Here is a 22,275-nt window from a genome sequence, read left to right as displayed (position 1 = left end):
GCTCGACCAATTTGCCGCGAATTGCGCATGTGCGGCGTCGAGGTTGTGACGAGGCTTCCAATTCCGCTTCGTGAAAAATGACCAATGATTGCTTGTTCTTGGTCCAGCTTTCTCAAAGTCATTGTAAAGCAATACAGAGTTGCAGTCTCAAAAAATGCAACCCCATTACTTCTACATCACAATTTTCGTCGCAATTGCGCTCGTAGTTTTTTTAAAGAAAATTTAAATTTAAAATAACGGGCAACACTGTGTCGAAGTCGCCACCATCTGCGCATTGCTCGTCAAATACGGCGGCGAACCTACATTGCATGCACATAACACTGTGTATAAATAAAAGAAGTCCAGGATCATCATCATCATCATCAAGTCGGCTACATAGTCATCATGAGCAGCAAGCCAGTCGGGAACATATAGACCACTGTTGCTCGACAAATCGGGGATTGTTTCCCACTAGACGTCGCCCAGGGCAGTTTTACCGCAATTTTGCTGGCAGATCAAAAATATTTAGCGTTCTCTGTCACACGTATAACTTGTGCTCAGTTTACAAGCAACGACCTGTTAAACTATGCCGGCAACGAAACCGGCCTGACTGCTGCATTACGGTATCTTTAAAGAAACATGGGAGGGCTGAAAAAAAAAAAAAAAACTGTTTCAGGAGGAGTAGCTAGAAATTAGGAGTACAGCGGTGCAGCCATCCTGGTGCACAAGAGAACTTTTAAATCTCGTGCGTCAGAAGAGCTGCTTCGATTGATTGCCAGTCTGCGACGTCACGCCACCCGCCCAATATGCTATGCAAGTTGGTCGTCTTTCTGCGCAGCTCCCCAGTTTCGCTCTCTCCTCTATTACCCGTGGAGCGACATCATTGGTCCTTCTCCCAAATAAGAGGATACCATTATAAAGTTGAGCCGCACGTGGTTTCTTCAGTGGACTCATGCCGGCCTACCAATACCGCCTCATTGCCGCGTCGTGATTGGACAGTCATTTGGTCACCTGGTTTCTCCAAACATTACCCTGTCCCTCGCCTGTCCCTGTCCTGTCGTAGCGCGTATGTTTTCCTTTCTTTCTTTCTGCGGTAGTATTTGGCGTCACCAGTCACCCGTCTGAAGCAGAGCAGACGACAGGTCGCCTCGCTCCCGCTCCGCAGCAGACGATTCTCGGCAGCCAATAAAAGCGCTCAGCTGATTTGACGTCACAACACGACAGAAAGAGCTGGAAAGCTGCCGCGCACGCTCTTGTAATCAAATTTTCTCATAAAATGCTCGCTTCCAAAAGAAAATATTTTACTCGACAGTTCCAGAGGGCAGTATGCTCATACCACGCGGTAAGAAAATGTGGTGTCACGCTAGAATGCATGTTCTTTACACGCAGTGCTAGAGTCAGAGAAACGCGAGACATGGGACGAACCATTCCAGGGCCCCATCACCCTTTCTTCTGTCTCCGTCATTCGTGTATTCGAGTCCGAAAAGAAAGCACCTGTGAACGCTGAGCTTATAGCGTATCGTAACAGAATGTAAGTGAACAGATTTTCTCCTGCCTCGCGCGTGCTATACGACGAAGCTTTCGTGCACCTCTTTTCCCAGAAACATGAAGTCCTTCTACTGGCGAGCCGTGATGTTCGTCGTCTCGCTGGTAGGATGCGTCTATCAAGCGTCCGAGATATTAGAAGAGTACCTCGACTACAGGAGCGCCGTCGATCTCAGAATCGAGGGTGCCGGGACTCTAATCTATCCCGGCGTGTCGTACTGTGTCACCAATTGGTACGTCTCGCTGTTTGACAACGCCTACTGATTCATAGCAACGTACACGATCTTGTTCTTGACAGGATCAACAAGGAAAAACTGTGCTTGCGATATCCAAGATACTGCAACTTTTCCGACAGCATGGTGAGTACACGGCGAGAAGTTAATCCAGTTACTTCACGATACGTAACGCTTTCATTCATGCACGCTCCCATTGGTAGTGGTGTGTACGGTAACTTCACGGTGACGTTATCAGCGGCCTACTTCTGGCCAAGCCACTGCACATACATTAGTGAGTTTCAGCATACCGTTGATAATGTTACCGTCTCTATCAGAACCAATCGCACTCGTGCGTGACTCAGAATCTTATCCACTGGTTGGTTCCGGGTGATACGGTGAGGCGCTAGCCACGTGATCAACGGCCTGCTAAAACTCTCTATTAGTGAGCTTCAGTATATCGTACGCTATCACCTGTGCGTACGTGAGGGATAGCAGTGAGCTTCAGTATATCGTATGCTATTACCTTTGCGTTCGTGAGGGATAGTTTCAGTATATCGCATGCTATCCCCCTTTGCACACGTGAGGGATAGCAGAGAGTTTCAGTATATCGTATGCTATCACCTGTGTGTACGTGAGGGATAGCAGTGAGGGTCAGTATATCGTATGCTATTACCTTTGCGTTCGTGAGGGATAGTTTCAGTATATCGCATGCTATCACCTTTGCGTACCTGAGGGATAGTGCTGGTAGTTCTGCGCACGCGCAGAACACATAAAGAGAGCTACGAAGGAGAGAGAGAGAGACGTATAGGAGAGAGTACATAAGGGATAGCGTGGTTGTTCTGCGCAACGCGCAAAGCTCTGCTTGTGTCTTGCGCGTGCGCAGAACCGCCACGTTATCCCTTACGTACGCAAAGGCGATGGCGTACGATATACTAAAACTCGCTAGTGTTGGTGGTTCTGCGCACGCGCAAAACACATAAAGAGAGCTTCGCACACTGCGCAGAACCACTACACTATTTCCTACGCACGCAATGGCGATAGCGTACGATGCATTAAAAGTCCCTATTATGATAACTATTCGCTTCGGGTTTGCAACTACTCTTCGCGCAGCCCTGCTTTCACTAGCGAGCTTAGTGTGTCGTACGCTATTGCCTTTGCGTACGTAAGGAATAGCGTGTATTTCTGCGCACTGGTTCTCTATGTTTTGCGCGTGCGCAGTACCACCAACGCTATCTCTTACGTTTCCAAAGGCAATAGCGTGCGATGCGCTATAAAACTCTATTAGAGAGTTCTAGCACATCGTGCGCTATCGCCTTAGCATACGTAGGGGATAGCCTTGGTGGTTCTGCGCAGTGCGCGAAGCTCTCTTTCTGTTATGGGCGTGCGCAGAACCATCAACGCTATCGCTTACATTACGCAAAGGAGATAGCGGACGGCGCGCTAACGCTCACTATTAGAGAGTTTTAGTACAACGTACGCTATCGCTTTTGCGTACGTAAGGGATAGCGTTGAATGTTCTGCGTACGCCCATAACAGAAAGAGAGCTTCGCGCAGTGCGCAGAACCACCAACGCTATCCCTTACGTACGCAATGGTATAGCATACGATGTACTAAAACGCTCTATTATCTGTGACTTTGTCGTTATAATCTTCTTTTCAAATAACAGATACCGGAACTACGAGCGTTGCTCGAGGTCGATGGCTACCTCACCGAGATTGCCACCGATGGCAACATGATGACGCAGGCGGGGTTCGTCAACCCACCCAATTATTTCATCGATTTCTATTTGGAGAACGGGTAAACTTTACTTTTGCACCGACACTTGGGATAAATATCTGCGCAGATTTCCTGCAGCGAGATTCACGCGTGTACGAATACTGTCGCGTTTCTAGGTCCATCGAACAATCGTACTCGATGCTGCCAAAGTACATGTGCTACACTTTGAATTGGAGGAAGTATCGTAGCATGGAATACGTGCACCAAAACCCGCTATACTTTGGTAAGTCAATACATATTTATATCCCCGTACGTTTCGTATAGATACGGTTGTCGACGCAGTTCCCCCTGAAGTCGGCCCAGGACGCATACTAACCCCCCTGTCCCCCACTCCTTCCTGCTGTCTCTCTGTACGCCGCTCGTAGCCAGCGTTGCTTCGCGGCGCCAACACGGATTCAAAAACGAATAAAAGTTTCATAAATACTGTACCCGCCCACATGTAGTGTAGGGATACCCTTCCCTACCTAGCTATCCTAGAGGTATCGACCGTTCCGGACTAAAAGAATATGCTATTTTTTTCTATTTCGTGTTATAAATCCACCTTGCTCAAGGACTGATATAAACAACATAAATAGTTTCGGATTCTCCAAGGTTGGTGACGTCACAGTGAGTTCTTGTGTCTGTCTCCTAGCAACGCAGCAACCTTGGAGGAACAATGTTGCCAGATAAGTGGCAAATTACGCGCATAGAGACGTCGTACTTCTCAAAAATAGAAATAATGTTTTGGATAATACAATGCGAGTCACTTGACCCCTTTTAGTAGTACCAAACCAACCATGACCCCCACCTTTATAATCCTTCTGAAAATTTACTTTTTTCGATGACGCAGATACACTCACATTTTAATTTATTTAAAAGAGGTTAACCACAAATCCAAGACGTCTGTGGTTGGTTTAGGAAGGCGCATGACGCTTCCGAGTCACAACGTAGAGTGCCCATCCGTGTCAAAATGTTGCTTGTACAGGGTGTGTGCAGAAAAACGTGACCCGCATTTAGGCACATAGCTTGTTGCCTACCTAACTAACGAACTTCCGGTGGCGCACGATGGCGCATTTATGCGTGCGAAATCTGTAGAAAAATTGTGGAAGCCATACCCAGCTTAAAAAATAAACGGAACAACGAAAACTTCGGCTTCCGTGCATCAGAATAGGGCAACATGGTGGACAACAGGGTGTATGTGAAAGGGCAACACGGTGCACGTAGGAGAGTTGTGTTCAAGTACCGCTAGGGGAGCTATCGGTGCATAAATCGAAACAATGTCCCACATGGACGCTCATCGGCAGTACCCCTAGCGGTGCCTGCACATAACTCTCATGAGACCGAAATGCACTACCATGCACTATCATGACCGCCCTATTCTAATGCATGGAAGCCCATGTTTTCGCGCTCTGTTTATTTTTTTACACTGAGTATGCTTCCAGGATTTTTTTGTAGCTTTCGCACGCATAAATACGCCGTCGTGCGCCACCGGAAGTTCCTCGGCTAAGTAGACAACGAGTTACATGTAAAAATGCGGGTCATGTTTTTCTGCACACACCCTGTAGACTGATAATGAAATGCAAGCTCTCGTCGTAGACGATGTACTTAGAGCATGTTTTGCACGCTTTCAAAGCAAACACGTAAAATAGTAGTTGCGTTAATAAAACATGTGCATCGGCTTCTCCGTCTGCCTAGCGTGCGCACATTCCCCGCTGGCGGGAATATACCGCCGACTGTAGCTCTTACGCTGTCCCTGAGTGTAGTGTCTTACAACTGTCATTTATGCGCAGAACTAAACCTGCTAATAACATGGGTACAGGACTCCGTCATTGAAATGGATCCTTACGAGTTGAACATGGGTTTGCATCACGTTGACACGACGAGTGCGGGACAAAAGCACGCCCTCATCGTCGAACCCAGCGGCTATTATACGGTGACCTTCCAGCAGGTAAAATACATATTATAGCTCTCTTGCGCGTCAGCGCTCAACTTTTCAAGCTTGCATTGCGTTCCTATGCAGAGAGGTGTGATGGGCCTTCCACATCCGTACGATACCAAATGCACAAATTACAGCGAATTCGATAACCTCGAAATCTACCCTGTGAAAATGACACGACAGGTAGGTTGCTGCATGTGCTAGTTATCAATGGGTGACCAAAATGCCTACGTATGGCTACTGGACCACAAACATTTCCAAAGTTTCTGCCAGAACTTGTCTGACGGTTCGGCACAGCAATGAAGGATGCCTTTTCTTGTACAGCCGCCGTCAGACTTAACAGTAACGCGCTGGCGCGTGGCCTGCGCATGCGCCAGCGTCCGCGAACGAGACGTAGGTCGGAGACTGCATGGGCTGAAACTGCCTGAATGGGCTGAACACTGCCTCACAACAGCGGCACGGAATGCTCGGGTGAATCGGTCTCTGCTTCGCAAATGACGCTCACCACCAGCTGTGCTGCATGCGAACTGCGACCGAGACTCAATATCAGAGGCCAACGCTGCGTCTGCTCAGGTCACGCGCTCGGGCGTTACAGTTAAGTCTGATGGCGATTGTGCATGCATTGCCATCAAGCGTGCACCGACATGGTAGAATTATAGACAAAGATTCCAAGCAGATTCCAGACCGTCCTGTATTTTGTCCAAGATGTACTTAACTGAAATGAACTGTCTCGACGGCATGGAACTTGACCACGTTCTTTCTGTCTCACAGATTTGTCTCGAAGAATGTCAGATGAACATAACGAGAGCCATATGCAATTGCATTGACCAGGGATACGCGTTTCGAAGTCGGATTAACGAATCAGGTTGCACCTCTGCGGAAATGGGTGAGTTCCATTCACACTGTCCTCCATATCGCATTTTTTCCCCTCACTATAATGATACCCTGTGTTTCTCCAACGCAGACGAGTGTGTGCTACCTAAAAGCAGGCCAGTGTCGCTCGTCGAGTGCGAAAAATTATGCGGTTTCCCATGCGAGTGAGTCCGCGTACCCACACGAGCGACATTCCTCAGAATAATCCAGCGGAAGATGCGTAAAACGTCATAGTTTTCTGCCGCCACGTGAGCGCGAACACTCAACGTCGTATCCTTTCGTGCTCTTCAAACCATGGCGAATATCCTGCGGCGCAACCGCAAGATATTCCGCAGCAGACGACAGGGCCGATGGTGTCGTCTGCTATATGAGTGCCATACACCACTCACGATATTCCGCCGCGTGCGAATGTTCAGCACAAGACGAGGAGCAACTTCCGCCCCGTGACCAGTTGTTTGCTTTTTCTTCCACTAGATTATTCCGTGGGCATGTCGCTCGTTGGAGTACACAGAGCAAAGCGGTGCCAACGGCGGCTACCATCAATGACGTCATTTTTTTCCCTTTCTATTTTCAGAGAAACCATGTACGATATCACGCAATCCTTTTCAAAAACTTATGGGTTAATGGCTGAAGAAGGGTAAGAAAACGAAATATCCCTATCCCTATCGTACGGACACGCTCAGCTGCTGTTGTAGTCAATGGCAGCTGAACCTCCCAACGGCCATCCAACTGAATGGCACTTCGCTGTGCTTATGACTCTTTCCGCGCATGACTGGGTTCAGCTTGCCTATCATGTGATCCTGCCACGTGATAGTTGCAGCTACGCTTCAGCTTTTCATTCCTATTTATCGTGATTTGCTTAAAATGTGTTCTGTCATAGACGGTGCACTTTGAGGGCAAGTTTCTGTTCCTTGCATCCAAAAAAGCACACATCCAGGCCACATTAAAGCAAGAAGAGATCATTAGGAGGCGCTAATCCACTTGTTGAATGCATGGTGCATCTTAGTGGTTGCCTCCATCTTGATAGTTGATAGGATCAACTGAGACCGCGAGTTCCACTCCAAATGAACTGCCGTTGAAATATCAATGACAGCTGACGTTGCCGTGCAACATCAAAAGTGTAGTTGGGCCTAATCAGTCAATTGACATTGGCTCAACGGTAGTTGAAAGTGTCCGTGTAACGCAGCTTTTCTTAAAAACTTCCCGGAGCTCCGTTCCCATAAAGAATAATCTCCCTACAACAGAGTCTACTTTCTGAAGCTCAAGTTACTGATGACGTCTAGAAACGTCGAAGTCGTGCACTTCATTCCTGCAGTTACAGTTAAGTTTGTTCGAGGTAATCCCTCGCGGGTCCACTGTTTGACTGTAAACCGCGGTCTCCTTTCAGTTGACGGAAGTCCTGGGAATAATTGGCGGTTACATGGGGTTTTGGATGGAAATGTCCACGTTTAAGTTGCTGTGGAAGCTGCTGAACATGGTCAGAGACGGTTTGTCCAAACGGACGCGCGACCCCTTGCTGCAGTTGAGGTAAGTAGACCAAGTAGACGTTAGCATGGACACCAAAGGACTCACGCCGCCGACAATCTCGTCGGCGGGAGGTCACCTTCACGTCGCGAGCTGAGATGACCATAAGCAAAACTCTTGCTCGCACTAAGGTTCACTAGGCTATGCTTCGCTGTAACGGCTCATCATGTGGCCATGTCAGTCAGCATTCGACCAGGAAACTGGGCAGCTTTCAGATTCTTCAAAACCGTAGACGGAACCCAGGTCCTGCGCGCATGAAAAGTAACAGGTGGCAGATTCGATTCTCGCAGCGCTTTCGATGGCTCCCCTATTCCAGCCTTTCATACATGCGTCGTGACCACGATGAACAGGAACAGCCACAGCCCGCGGAGTCTTTTATCAGATAAAATACTAGAGTTTTAGAGCATCGTACGTTATCCCTCATGTACGCAAAGGCCTTTACTGAGCCCTAAGCGGTGGAGGCGCTCGGAGGAGGAAAGGCGTCATCTAGACGCTCGCGGCGTTCCTTCTCTCAAGGTCGCGCCCTCATTGGTTCTTAGGGAGTGACGTTTTCTCGTTTTTCCAGAGAGGGCATTCCGGGATACTCTCGACATCCGTCGTCTGCTCTGGTCGTATATTCAATCGAATAATAGTCAAACTACGCCACTCTTTCGCGGGGGATTTTCGATACCGTGGCTCACGAGAAATAAAATGATCCTCTGGTTTCGAAATCGACTGAAACAGACTGATGCGACAGTCCCTTCGGCACTGTATTATCACTCTGTACGTGAAGCGGAAGTAACATAAAATTCGTTTCTAGTCTTCAGAAGTATGACGTCAATGAACCTGCAATGCGTGTGGCAACATTGTTCCCAGAAGGCTGATGTCCGTCCCCTCACCACAGCTGATGGCAGACTTCCAACGTTGGGCGAAGAGCGGAGACGCTCCCGTTGTTGATTGGTGAAAGACATCAGCCCTCGATGACGTCATCTACTCTTGGTGAACACGAATCTCTGGTGTCACGTGGCTTCTTTCAAAAATGCGTGGAAGCGCGAAACGTTTCCTGCCGACATTTTGTGTACTGAGACTTTAAGCGACGTCCGTGACACTGTAGGGGCCAACCACCACGTGATACACCCATAACCACGTGACGTGATATTGCCACGTGATGTTCTTAACAACGCCCAAAGATGCAGCCAGTTTTTTTTTTTTTTTTTTTCTGTTCTCTCTCTCCCATTTGATGGCATTCGTTTCAGGATCAGCTTTGCGTGTTCCCTGCTGCTGAGCGTGGTAGCGGGCTCTTGCGCCCTGGTGTGCATTACAAGTTCCATCTGGGACGTCAGGTCGTTTCTGCAGTATCACACGACCGTGTTGTTCGAGCAACAGAACATGCACGGCATTACCTTTCCTGCCATGACTGTGTGCAACGAAAATGGGTTAGTTGGTGCTCAGCCATTTTCATTATACTCATCAGTCACCTGGTGAATGTACATTTCTTTGTCCTCGTCACCACAAAGTGGGTAAAAAAAAAAGAAACACAGAAAGCACAGTCAGCATGCATCCAATTTGTCATTATCACATATTTCTCCTAATGTACAAAATATATTGTAAAAAATTTGAGAAACTTTTTGACATACAGATGTGCAGTGAACAGCCTATCTAATTTGAATATATTTTCTCGCATTATGAGGGAGTATGTACTCTCATAATGTCAATTTTAGCATAATTATACTCTTAGGCGTGACTTTGAGAATTCGCCTAAGTCAAGCATATGCTTCCCACAAGAAAATTTGCAATGTTCCACTCTAGAGAAATAGATAACATGAAAGCAAGCTTTTGCAGCATCACCTCTACCTACAAACACTTTTTGTTTACCCAATGTATAGTGGCGACTACACGTGTAGTCGCCACCATGTTCTGCGTTTCACCTACAAGAATTCTGGCCTTTTTGCGAAGGCACTGTTCTAACTTAAAACGTGACGTTTTGCAGAGTTAACATCACCAAGCTATGCATCGATGCAGACCGTGCAGAATGCTTCAACGCGTCATTTGTAAGTCTAGTGGTCGTTGCCATGCCATCAAGCTACGTGCTATATGATTTCTATGCACATAGGCATATGCTGTTGGAACAAACATGGCACTAATGAAGAACATGCTCAATTACTCTTATCCTATTGGCTTCATGGTGGAGTCATGTTGGATGATATCCTCTGGGGAAACTTGCAACAGCTTCAATTGTAATAACATGTGCGTATCTGTTTCACCTCTCCAAAGCTGGTCCAGCTCAACAGTTTCAAATAATGCCAAGAAAAATGTTGCAATTCCTCTAGAAAAAGTTGATCAAAATGTAACATTGCTTTCACCTGAATGCTTTATTTGGTACAGCAAAGTGAATCAATTAACGAAGACACACATTCAGGTCAATCTCCACACATCATGCGATACGAGTCTTTTTGAAGAAACTGTTCAGGTGGATCACCTTGAATTCAATAATATTCATGAATTCACACGAGCGACATGCTGCTAGAATATTCTAGTGGAAGAAAAGGCAAAAAACTGCTCACAGGTCACAAGTTCTGATGCGTGTTATACTGAGCATTCGCACGGTGCCGGAATATCAGGAATGGTGTACCAACCAACTTATTTATTATTTTATTTTATTTATTTATTTTTACCAATAAATTTGGTATGGGCTTACAGACAAAAAGCTGCAGCTTCACGAGGTCTGACCCCCATGCACTTGACATGACAATGCATACAGTGTCCAAAACAAGAAAAATATCAGGGCACGGTGCCTCAAAAAAATGTACTTAGCAGACATCACTGCCTTTTCCCGTCGTCTGCTAAGGAATATCTTGCGACTGAGCCGCAGGATATTCCCCACGGTCAGCAGTGCACAAAAAGGCATGACGCTGAGGGCACGCGCTTACATGTCAGCAGAAAGCTATGACGTTTTTCGCATCTTCCGCTGGAGTATTCTGTCGAATGTGAACATGCCGTACGTGTCAATGAGACGTCAATGATGTGTATTTTGCTAACACTTGAGGTGGGTATTATGACAACTGGCTCATTGAAAGGTCGCTCTCTGCAGGTGGAGGTTAAGTTATACGTCCAATTGGAAGGCCATGTGTTTCACCTTTAGTCTCACTGAGAGCACTAACCAAAGCAATGTCTACGCAAATTGCAACGAGCCTTGGAAATACAGTGAGTAGCGCTTCATCAACCAGTCACGATGCATTCCAATCTGCTGTGAACGTTTTGCACAACTTCTCCTGGTAGGGCTTGAATTACGATTGGCTGTTGAGCGAGAAAGGGTGGAGGAGGAAGAAGTCGCCCCGCTATCAGCACTTCTTCACGAGCAGGGACTCTTCACAGCAGGGATGCTCAATCCGTTCATCTTCACTTACGGAGAGAAGTACGTTGTCTCTGTGCTCGAGGTACGTTAGCCACCCCTGGGGAATGCGTTCCTACTATCCAGTCCTGTCTTCAAGTTCACTTCGAGTGCATCATATTAGTTCACTGCTGTACACAGGAATCACTAGCTTTTCTTCCTGATCACGCGCTGCATGCCGTATGTAGCTGAACGTGACTGAATCTCCGATTGGTCGCTTTCAATTGGATGCATTTTTTTAGTAACTTTCTTTACATCATTGGTAAAGCAAATCTGCCATATTGCTGTATATGTGGAGAACTCAACATAATTCCAATCAACATGATCTCCCTGTCACCCGTAATCATCTTTAACACCCTAAATGGCCTTTAGTGTGAGGGAGCTGCTGAGGAACTGGCCGGATAACTCAAGGTGATCACAGTCTGGAGCACTTGCCAAACTTCACGTGGACAGCTAAGCTCCTTACACATTTTATAGCCAGCTTTGCTTTTCTACACGCACACGATTTTGAGTGTCCAGCTCCTCGTTTTCGGGGAGGTAACATCGCCAAATACGTCATAGCTGGACATATGTAGTACCCTGGAACAGGGGCAATTCTGTACAGAATACTCCACATTTTTCAAAGCATGTCAGAAATGACAGATATCAATAATAGTCCGCCGCCCTCTGCTTTTACTATATCTTTCCATCAGCACCGCTTCTCACAGTATCTTCATTCTATAATGTTTTCCTTTCATGCAAAAGTGTGCTGTTCTTGAGGCTGACTTTTACATGTAAGACCTTGTTGTTCGTAGCACGAGATCTTTTCTCTACCGCCCCCATACGAGACAATGTGCACAAAGTATGACGAGAAGCTGGATGAATACAGCTATGCTGATGGAGTTGTACAGTCAGAAGTAAGTCCTTCTTTGTATTACACAAGATACAACACATTATTCGCGCGCATGAACGTCTCAGACGACCGCAACATGAACTCTGCATTTGCCATCAGGAATGTAGCAGCAAGTGCATAGCAGACAACTGGCAGAAGAGCTGCAACTGCTTTTCAAAGCTATACTCTGTCAAACACAGAAGAAACGGACCAATATGTGAATATATAGACCATCGTAAGTGTGCCCTAAAATGTAATGATATTAAACAGCGTTCTGTGTGTGTACTACGGCCACTGTTCGTATGCCATTGCAACATGCCAAGTTGCAAAAGCATTATTTTTTGTAAGGGAGTAAGCTACGTGTGTGGTTGCCATAGCATCTTTAATATTTAGATTCATGAGAAATTTGATTACATTCATCTATGTAATTATAGCGAAAGAACAATGTTGATAACAGCCGTAAGTACTGGGATAAACACCCGGTAAATTTCAAATGTGCTGCCAGTACATACTAGTTAGTGCATAACAGAATCACGAAAAGAAATAGCCACTTACTTGAAAGAAGTGCTAATTTGTTGGAAACTTATATCTTATTCTACTTATTATTATTATTCTATAATATTTATAATCTATAAAAATATAAAAATTTTTATATCATTTATTCTATTTATTATACTTACTTCTAAAAACTAGGTCCCCTTGTATGTTCTGACCCCAACGGTTTTCTGTATTTACAAATTTTGTGATTGTTTCGCTCTTTCACTGAAAGAAGACATTATTACAGTCACTAATGGGGTGTTTGCATTGCAGTGAAATGCACAGATAAAATGAAGAAAAATCTTTGGCTCCATAGTTGCCAGGCATCGTGTACAAGACCTTGCCGGTACGTATAATATGAGCCATAGGTTCCTTATCAGTAGTAAAAGTCTCTCCGAGACAAAAAGCCAATGCAGAGTCTAGTGAAGACCTCCGCAACATTTTTTTTTACAGGGAAGTCAGGTACCGTGGTATGGTATTTCGCACGGGAGTTCTTCCAGAAGTCTCTCTGGACAAGTAAGTTTCAAAACAAGACCATCCACATGATGCTTCACACATTCCTTCGATATTCTATGTCGAAGTCCATGTGTCTAGTCCCTGTATACTATTACACAGAGTTTCCGAGTTGACTTGTACTTGGAGTAGATAAGAAAATTGATAAAGAAGCAACAGTTAGCACGGACTAAGTTTAGGCATGTTTTCGCCACCTCCCGGTTGATTTTTATTTTTATTTAATTGTACTAGAAGCACATCGTTGGGTCATGATAGCGAAGACCTCAACACCGCACTCAAAAAAAGGTAACAAAAGATGGAAAGTAACGCACCTACAACAGGATCGTGAGAAAGTTATTTACGCTACCTAGGCTGGTTTCTATTTTATTTATCTCTTTTTCTTTTTGTCTTTTCATTCAACCGGTGGAACCATGGGTCAAACTTGTATCGCTCATGTTACGCTTTGCCTCCCAGCCGTTCCCATGTTCAAGTGACAGTTGTCCTCGGATCGAGCAAGAAGAAAACTATCTACACCTTCCCCAGAATACCGGTGAGTTATGGCAACGGGAGGACAAGGACAATGACATGACGCAACAATTAAGAGTCCGGCAACCACGACAGCTTTGGCGGCCGTAGCTATGGAGACGAGCCGTCATGAGCTGCAGGGGCAGCCACTTGTGGCCACGGAAAGCCTGTGTTTGAAATAGTCGGAATGTGTGTTTTAAATCCATATACAAACGGACGAGAGGAGGCACTAAGCAGGCCTTCTGTACCTAGGTGATGTTGGCTGTACCCAATTTGCGTGTGGGCACGCCAGGATGTGCCACCGTCGCACACACATGTAGAACATGAATAATGAAAACAAGGTTATGAAAACGGTGTTGGAAAAATACGTACATACATACATTCATCCATTAAAAAATAATTATTATTAATAGTTAAATAACAATAATAACAAGACCTACTTTTTAACGGATATTTAAAAACAGCTCTCACAAATGAGTGCAGCAGCGTACCAATAAAAGTGTGTTACTTAATTTCTTTATCGATAATGCCTGCATGGTAGCACAAGGGTCAGCAGTGCGCTGCGTAAGGAAGAAGTGACAATCACGCAGATAAAACTGCACGGCCTTCCCACGATATGCCTCACAGGCACATGAATAGGTTTCATTTGCTCTTTTCACAGTTTGAAGACTTGGTGATCTATATTGGTGGTCACATTGACATGTGGCTAGGCTTTGCTCTCATTGGTGTGTGCACCATTTCTCTGGATCTCGCAGTCAAGTACAGCAAGTTTTTCAAAGGGTAAGTGCCTTGAACCTGTAGTGGAACGGAGTGACTACCTAGAGATGTCACCAGCTCACATACTCATGCAGTTACACGCATGTGTGCAACTGAAGCACCTTGCATAAGAAATGTTCTCCACGACACTTCACTGTAGGTGCTTTGTAAACATGGAAAGATTTACAGGAGCACTCATGGTTGGAGAAGACTAAGGTTTTTGGTGTAAAACTTACTTGAGTGGTCATTTAAATTATCTAAATTTTATTGACTCACGTAATTAAAAATCAAGTAATAGGAATCCATTTTATAAAATTTAACTGGCAAATAATGAGAAAACTAAGTCCATTAATTTGATTAGCTTAACTCCACACCAAACTGCAACAAGTATATGTCATATAAATGCCTACAAAGGTGTAAATCCGATGTCAAAAGGTGACACAGAATAAAAAATAATGGCAAACCCCATACATCAGCATACAGGGTGTGAATGCATAATCTAATTTCCGCGTGTTCCTTTAATCTTTTTCAGAAAAAGCTCTTCAATCAACCTGATGTTGGAACCTCCGTACAAAACAGCGCAAGACTAACCAAAGGCTCCGTGATCTACAGTAAAGCCAATGTACAGAGACCGAATAAAAGGAATGACAGTTCATTTGTATTCCACACTACATACGTTCGGGGTCTCAGCCACGAGAAGCAGGTTCGGATGACACCATCGAGGGAAAAAAAAAAAAAGAAACGTAACACGACTTGAAACGAATGAAAACTCTGATAAGGCACCCAGTTTCACGTATCACTAGAGGTGTGCAGTTACACCTGTGGATCTGTGCAGGTACCCACACAACTACTGCTACTACTTTATTTGAATGGCGATGAGTGGGGAGTTGCATCCCCAGGGGCGATACTCTACCCCCGGAGTTCTCAAACTGGGTACCGTGACGCCATGTCAAGGGTCTCGCGGGCAGCTCCCCCGAGCTACAGAATAAGGAAAACGCCCTCTAGAACGTTACAATCGCGGCTAAATCCCCACTGGGGATGTCCCAGACGTATTTAATTGTTTGTACGTTGGAATAAAAATAACTGTGTTCTCTATTATTAGTTTTGTATGATCCCACTTGTGTCCTTTCAAAAGATCTGGCCAGCCTGGTGGGGGTAGGGGTTCCTCCAGGGTACCCACAAATGTGCAGAGGTTCCATGGGGTCACAAAGTTTGAGAACCCCTGCTCTACCCCACTGCTGGCAGTAATGCGGTGAAATGGAGTAAAGAGTCACATCACAGTGAGGACCAAAGTCCTAGGGTGTCTAAAAACTTTTCAAAGGTGCTTTTAGGGCAGACTTTTAGTGATTTAGGGCTTTTGGTCTGCACAACATCATTGTTTGCACATGCATAATGCAACACTTTTAAATCTGCACTGATGAAGTTTGAATAAAACTGCTGGGGTAGCAGGCACAACACTACGAAGTAACCCACATCATGCACTTCCAGCAGCCACACGGGCACACCGTAAAGAGATCCATGTCCTTTTATTTCAACGCTTGCTGGCCACTAATATTCTTGGGCCTCATCCTTCTGCCAGCTGCCTTTCTGGTCGACTTGCAGCGTGTTGCTTATGATGACCGTGCGACCTTCGTAGAGACCACAGATATTGCATCCGTACCCACACCGATTGACACATCTTTGCTAGCCGAGGATCTCCTCTCCCGGTACGAGACTTCGCGAATTCGTACTGCTCTCTGGAAGCAAACGATATCCCCAATGCTCAGATATGGAGAAGCTTCGCATAAAAAAAGTTAGAACCTTATTGTAAAATCTGCTGTAGCATCAGAGTGTAAGTCATTATTTTCAGGTTAGCTGATGCTCGATAATGGTGTATTATTAGGTATGCATATAAGTGCGTACAAAGTCATGCTCATTTCATCCGCTGCAATGCTCCTGCTGCTCTGATTGATAACAACGTGTTGTTCTCGAAGAACACTAAAGTATGAATCGGTAGTCAGGAAATTAAATACAGCAGTGTTTCACATTATAAGGGGCAATTTCATTCTGTACTCCCCTCTTGCAAGGACATACCTGATACCAGTGCCTATGCTTTTTGTTCTGTCTCTGCTTCTAAAACCATAAACATTGGTGTATTCATAGGTACAAGATATGATATGTGTTATTTGTATACCATTTTGCAGAATGCACAAACACATGTTAAAAAGGGTCACAAAGAGCCTGTGCATGTATAGCCACCGCCATAAATACTAATAAAAATCATCGCTAAAATTCAGAATATATTTTACGCTTAGGGAGTGAAGTCTGACACAGTATGAACCCGTGTGACCCATCTCCTGTGAGACGTGCTTTCAATGGCGCAGTGTACGGAGGGGAAGCAACCTGCGGCATGCCTCTCCCTGGCTCCATTAGCAAGCAGACGGTAACGCAGCTGCACTGTTGTCATGGTATGACTACAAGGCAGGCTCTTCACACGTGCTTAGATCCCCATTTGGGGATGGTACTAATGAATCACAATTCAAAACGGAAGCTGAAGCCTGATCTTGAGCCCATCACGTCACTTACTTCAGTCACCATAAGCCCACTCTCTCCACCACCAGTTCAGACACCCCCAAAGCAGGACTGACACAGCACCAAGTGGATACCAAGAGTGACGGTAACTCTCACTAAACTGATAGCTACTTTTCCCATCTCCAGTAAATTGTGCGAGCATCTCTTGTGTAATACTCCACTTACTATCCTACTTATAATAGGGGTGTAATGCAACAATATTGAATACCGGCACCTGCAACTGAATCATTACTTACTCATCTCAAAGTAGCGCATGTTACGTGTCTCACGCATATGGCTCTCATGCATGTGGCAGTATGCACCAACATGCTAGTGCAACCTTCTCTCATACTGAAAGAAGGGGGAAGAGGCACTCAAAGCAGCAATACTAACTGGGTGCACTTCGCGACACTGGTACATCACCGAATGGCACTGGGTGATCAACCTCTACAACAATCGCAGAAGGCTGGAAGTTCTTCCTAATACTTTTGCGTTACTCGGTGGAACTTAGTAGGTAGGTTCATCTCTACATACGTTACCTGACTAGTTTCTTGCATGCCTTGAAATATCCTCTCTGCAGAAGGCTCATGGCTATGTAGATTCGACATCTGCACAGTGTTAATGGGTCTCCAATGCGCAGGGCTAGACGCAACTGCTGGAATGATACATGACTTGCAGCTTGAGCCTGTAGAATGAAGAACAGTTTACACTGTGCAGGAACGTGAGAACTTACGACGAACAGACCAAGCATGTACTTACAAATTTGGCATCATAATCACCAAGAGCTGAGTAAGCACCACCTAGTGTTGACAACCATGCCATTGCATTCTCGACTTCTATTTGTTCCGCAAGAACGCATCCAATCCTTGCCTCCCTGAAGAGAGAGACACACAGCTGCAGGCACGAAATACAATCAAGAATGCAGTGAGGTGAAAAAAAATAAATCATACCAAAGCTTGTCCAGCACAGCTTTCCATTGTTGAAGTTCTACACGAATCTGCAGCATGACAACATGTTGACTATCGAAATGACATTGTCTCAAACTACTCGTGCATTTCTCTTCTATAGTTTTAAACGCCAAGAATCGATAGCAATGTGATACTGAAAGTTCAAGCAGCATAGACCAGAACAAGCGCTCGTCTATACTTGTGAAGTACTGTCCTGGACTTTTCTTTTTTCCAAGAGATGCGTCACTGGCACAGCCCACAGAGCCTTTCTCGTGAGGCGAAGTGTCTGATGATGCTGGCAGCCCACTACATACATTCGCATCTTTAAGTGCGAATACAAACCATTCGCGCGCTTTGCACAGACGATGTTCATTGTCTTCCATTGCGTTGCACTTCTTTGTAGGCGGAATGAACTCTATAATTCCAAAATCATCTTCGTGTGACAACACGCAATCCCGCGAAACAAGGAGGACGCGGTTTATACTTGGCACCGTGAGCACGACCGCGTGTACTGCAACACCACATTGCATTTTATGCTTTTGTCGACGTAGTAGATGATTGCACGACATCACCATTGCAATAGAAAGCCATAAATAAAGGTTAGGTGACAAGAGCTTTCGTTTTTTCAGAGAAACAACGTAAGAAACGCAAGCAGTGCAAACGAGCGACACAGCCAACACGTACTCGAACCGGATTGGATTGGATTGGATTCTATGCACGGAGTTCTGTCGTTCCGTGTGGCCCTGCGCCCTGCCCTACGGCCTTGTACAGGGATCTCTGCCAACGCGAAAAAGCTACTCAAACGTATCAAACGAGAAACCGAGACACCCTCGAGCACCAGAAACCGACAAGGCCGACAAGATAAATTGGATAAAATCCCAGTGAGCAATGAAGGGCAGTGGCCAAGCCCAAGCCGCCCAAGCCATGGGCCAAGCCAAGCGGATCCCATCCACCGGAAAACATGAATCACCGAAACTCCTAACAACATGCGCTTCTGCTCCTTATTTCTTGATAAAAAATTGCCAGTCAAGTTGTATTCCGCGATCACCATTGATGTGCAAAAAATGGCGACAATAGCTTCAGAAGAAAACTATCTGGTATCAGTAACCTGACCTTCGATCCATAGAAATAAATCATGTGCTTCCTTGAAGCCATGAAGAAAGGAGCTAAGCATGCTTGGAGCAGTTGAGGGCTGCTGTGCTTGACGGTGATGGCCCACATTATTCTACGATCTGCCTGGTAAGCGTTGTCCCATATTGTGGATAGCATCATCTAACGCTTTGCAGGCGCCCGTCGAGGATCCATTGCAGGTGCAATGCAGGATGGCAAGCACACGAGCTACGGATTCCTACACCCTACGGTTTCCTGGCGGCTCAGGAATGGACTAAGGGTAACGGGGAGAAAAATCTATTGATGCTGCACGGGTATCAAGATAATGCGTCAAGCTTCGACAACCTCGTTCCGCACCTTGATCCACGGTGGGTTATTGGCAGTTACGATGAGGAACTCGTGAAACCAGCGCCGGATTTTGGGCGGTATGGGTCAGACGGGGCGTATCCCCCAGTACCCCCTACCTTTACAAGATCCGCTTTTTATGAATGAAAATTTTTCTAGATCCTCTCAAGAATTATAATACTTTTTATACAGTACAATATTTGAGCAAACTGCAAAATAGAGAAATAATAGCACATAACAAACAGTCGGAATCGCAGCTGTCTGAAACTTGTTGTGGTGCCAATGGTGCCAGTAAGTTGAAGTGAGTGAATTAGTATTTTTTGACAACATCGAGAATCAAATACTTCAACTTATTGTGGACGTCAATAATGGGTGTATCATACAGTAATATGGTAGTAATGTGCTCATGCACAGTACTGATCATGCCTCCACAGCACCGTACTCCAGGGCTCCCCACCGTTGTAAATCCGGCACTGCACGAGACGCTTACATAATCCTTTGGAATGTTGTAGTAAGTGCCCATGTAATTGGCAGGTGGCGCATAGTGGCCCTGGACTTCACCGGTCAGGGCCTCTCATCCCATCTTCCACGTGGCTCCATCTACAGCACAGATGTTTTTATGATGGATATCCGACGAGCCATCACCTTTTTAGGTTGGAAGGAATATTCCCTACTGGGCCACAGCATGGGGGGTCTCACTGGGCACCATTACGCAGCTACTTTTCCACGAGAGGTCAGTAAGAAGCGTGATTGGCAGACGCAGGAAAAAACACGGACAAGGTGCACGTTCAACTTCAACTGGCACTTTTCTGACTCCCTAGCAAGATTCTGGAGAGGTTTGTTTAAAAGAGGAGCTCTGTTCTTGCAGGAAAGACAACATTGCTTCATGGTGGCCAAAGAGTCGCCCGAAATGTAGCCTACAGCAGTGTTGAGACACTCTGTCATTTAAAGCTTGACCTGTCTAGCCAGTGTACTGTTTTCCACACGAGAAGAGAATGGAGTACCGTAATTTCACGCGTATTAGCCGTGGCTTATGCGCGATTTTTTTTTTCTCACGGGCGCTCTGCGGCTTATCTGATGACTATTTTTCCCTGGTATTTTCCCCATACGCTGGTTTTAACGAAAGGGCAGACAGTGTCTCTGGAACAGCACCGCCCTTATAATGCACAAACAATGTGTAACAGCGGCGCGTCAACATTCAAGTAGATTGACCATCCTGGTGCCTTCCCCCAAACAGCTTTAATGAAAGTGGTGACAGTGATTCACGTCTTCTGGAAGGCCACTGACCCGTTGATCCATGAAAAACACACAACAAGGGCAGTTCGATCTTGGTAGAACACTAGAACTGACCTCCTTTGTTGTACACCATGCTGACCCCGGAGTATGGACCACTAGGTTTATGACCTTCTCTATGGTCTCCTTTGTCCCACAAATTAGTCGCATCGTACTGCCCGCGGGTTATCTGCGAGTACTGCTTATCTGCCCGAAAAGTTTCAAAATGCTCCTAAAAACGAGTCCTGCGGCTTATCTGCGGTGCGGCTTATAAGTGTGAAATTACGGTAGATTATTGTCCATTCATAAAGCAGCACACAGTGTCAGCCGGAAATTTCTGAGCCCGTTTTCGAACACGGTTACCTTTCTTGCTGCAGAACGCGACCTACTAGATTATGACGGCCATGTCATAACCGGCAAACCCTATGGTGAGACCGTCCGCATGATCCGCGAGGGGCGCTACTCGTCGGCCCTCGAGATCTACATCACGATTGGACAATCGAAATTTGAATTTTGAACGCGCAGAAGCAGACGTACGACTGCCGTAGCAGACGACAGCAACAGCTCCTTATGAAAACACGTAGAATGATGACGATGATCAACTCTAGAATGAAACATCTTCTGTGGGACATCTACCGCTTGTACAAGAATACTAAGGTAAGCTTAAGTAGAAAGTATTTGTAGAGGTCGAGGGAGTAATATCTGGGCCGGTGAGTAGCGCCACCACTCGCTTCGAAATGTGGCGTTGGGAACGGGTACCCATGACATGGTCGTCATAATCGAGTAGGTCGTGCTGCAGAATTGGGAACTTACTCCCTTGCCGGGATACATTCGTTGAAGTTGAACACTGTGCCTGGTGTTTCTCCTGTGCTTGTCAACTACGTTGCAGCTTAACCAACACACTCTGCTTGCTTAATTATTAGTGAGAAACATTTTGTTGTCCATGAGACATTCCTTCTGTATTCCAGGTAGAGAAACTGGTCGTCCTCGACGGATTCTGCCCCATGCACGTCCCTCCGAGCAAAGTTTGCGGCAATTTTCGGCGGATAATGTCGGAACACTTAAGATTAGAGGGTAAGGGAGAAAGCGATGCCACGTCATACACAGAAGAAGAAATTGTGAAGCTGTACACCGACTCTGCACTTGTGCCTTACCTACCAGAGGACGCGAGATGCCTCATGAAACGCGGATGTAGGAGGACAGCGGATGGAAGATACGTCTTAAACCGAGATTATCGAATCAAGGCCACCTACTGGAATCGCGTGGGGCGGCTGGCGATGATTCCCTTTTTTCAGAACTTCAGGAATGAGATGCTGGTAGTGAACGTTGTGCCCGGGCTGGGCGTGTCCCCAGTTGGTCTGAGGAAGCTGGCCAGTGCCTGTGAGACATCGTGTTCCAAGTTTGTGTTCACAGTGATTGAAGGGAACCACCATGTCCACATGAACAAGGCCGCTGAAGTGGGGGAGCATGTTAGAAAATTTTTAGAGGGGACAACAAAAATTAAGTGAGCAAACTTATCTGTAAGAAAGTAATTAAATAGTTTGCATTATGGCAAACGTCACTAATTGGTGAATTTTGTTCTTTTCCCATCCAGTCTTTCTAACATAAAGCATGACGTAATTTTTGTGCTGCTTTTCCGACACCTGGTAAGCCAGAGGCATCTGTGCAGGCAT

The 22,275-nt window shown here is 45.8% G+C and overlaps 4 protein-coding genes across 4 annotated transcripts; 3 read left to right on the top strand and 1 right to left on the bottom strand.

The window, feature by feature from the left end:
* The first annotated feature begins 1,305 nt into the window (after positions 1–1,305).
* LOC135369750 (uncharacterized) lies at positions 1,306–6,950 on the top strand. The gene is made up of 11 exons (XM_064603267.1): positions 1,306–1,321; positions 1,369–1,510; positions 1,581–1,757; positions 1,823–1,883; positions 3,406–3,536; positions 3,632–3,738; positions 5,285–5,442; positions 5,515–5,613; positions 6,202–6,316; positions 6,395–6,467; positions 6,878–6,950. Exons 1-11 carry the CDS (start codon positions 1,306–1,308, stop codon positions 6,942–6,944), a joined length of 1,146 nt encoding a protein of 381 aa, XP_064459337.1. The 3' UTR covers positions 6,945–6,950.
* A 602-nt stretch (positions 6,951–7,552) lies between these two features.
* LOC135370822 (uncharacterized) lies at positions 7,553–15,025 on the top strand. The gene is made up of 14 exons (XM_064604686.1): positions 7,553–7,623; positions 7,691–7,830; positions 9,063–9,242; positions 9,797–9,857; positions 9,920–10,053; positions 10,898–11,010; positions 11,086–11,243; positions 11,992–12,093; positions 12,189–12,303; positions 12,879–12,951; positions 13,059–13,121; positions 13,572–13,647; positions 14,284–14,402; positions 14,911–15,025. Exons 1-14 carry the CDS (start codon positions 7,576–7,578, stop codon positions 14,966–14,968), a joined length of 1,440 nt encoding a protein of 479 aa, XP_064460756.1. The 5' UTR covers positions 7,553–7,575; the 3' UTR covers positions 14,969–15,025.
* An 862-nt stretch (positions 15,026–15,887) lies between these two features.
* LOC135370823 (uncharacterized protein F58A4.6-like) lies at positions 15,888–18,622 on the bottom strand. The gene is made up of 4 exons (XM_064604687.1): positions 17,879–18,622; positions 17,688–17,802; positions 17,468–17,613; positions 15,888–16,114 (listed from the first exon to the last, which is right to left on the bottom strand). Exons 1-4 carry the CDS (start codon positions 18,448–18,450, stop codon positions 15,943–15,945), a joined length of 1,005 nt encoding a protein of 334 aa, XP_064460757.1. The 5' UTR covers positions 18,451–18,622; the 3' UTR covers positions 15,888–15,942.
* Positions 18,623–18,820: 198 nt separating this feature from the next.
* On the top strand, positions 18,821–22,163 carry LOC135370824 (serine hydrolase-like protein). Its single transcript, XM_064604688.1, has 4 exons — positions 18,821–19,114; positions 19,162–19,353; positions 19,865–20,063; positions 21,571–22,163. Exons 1-4 carry the CDS (start codon positions 19,086–19,088, stop codon positions 22,108–22,110), a joined length of 960 nt encoding a protein of 319 aa, XP_064460758.1. The 5' UTR covers positions 18,821–19,085; the 3' UTR covers positions 22,111–22,163.
* The last annotated feature ends 112 nt before the right edge of the window (positions 22,164–22,275 follow it).

Source organism: Ornithodoros turicata, chromosome 10 (genome assembly GCF_037126465.1).
Source record: "Ornithodoros turicata isolate Travis chromosome 10, ASM3712646v1, whole genome shotgun sequence".
Classification (NCBI taxonomy): domain Eukaryota; kingdom Metazoa; phylum Arthropoda; class Arachnida; order Ixodida; family Argasidae; genus Ornithodoros; species Ornithodoros turicata.
This window is presented reverse-complemented; position numbering and strand designations above follow the sequence as displayed.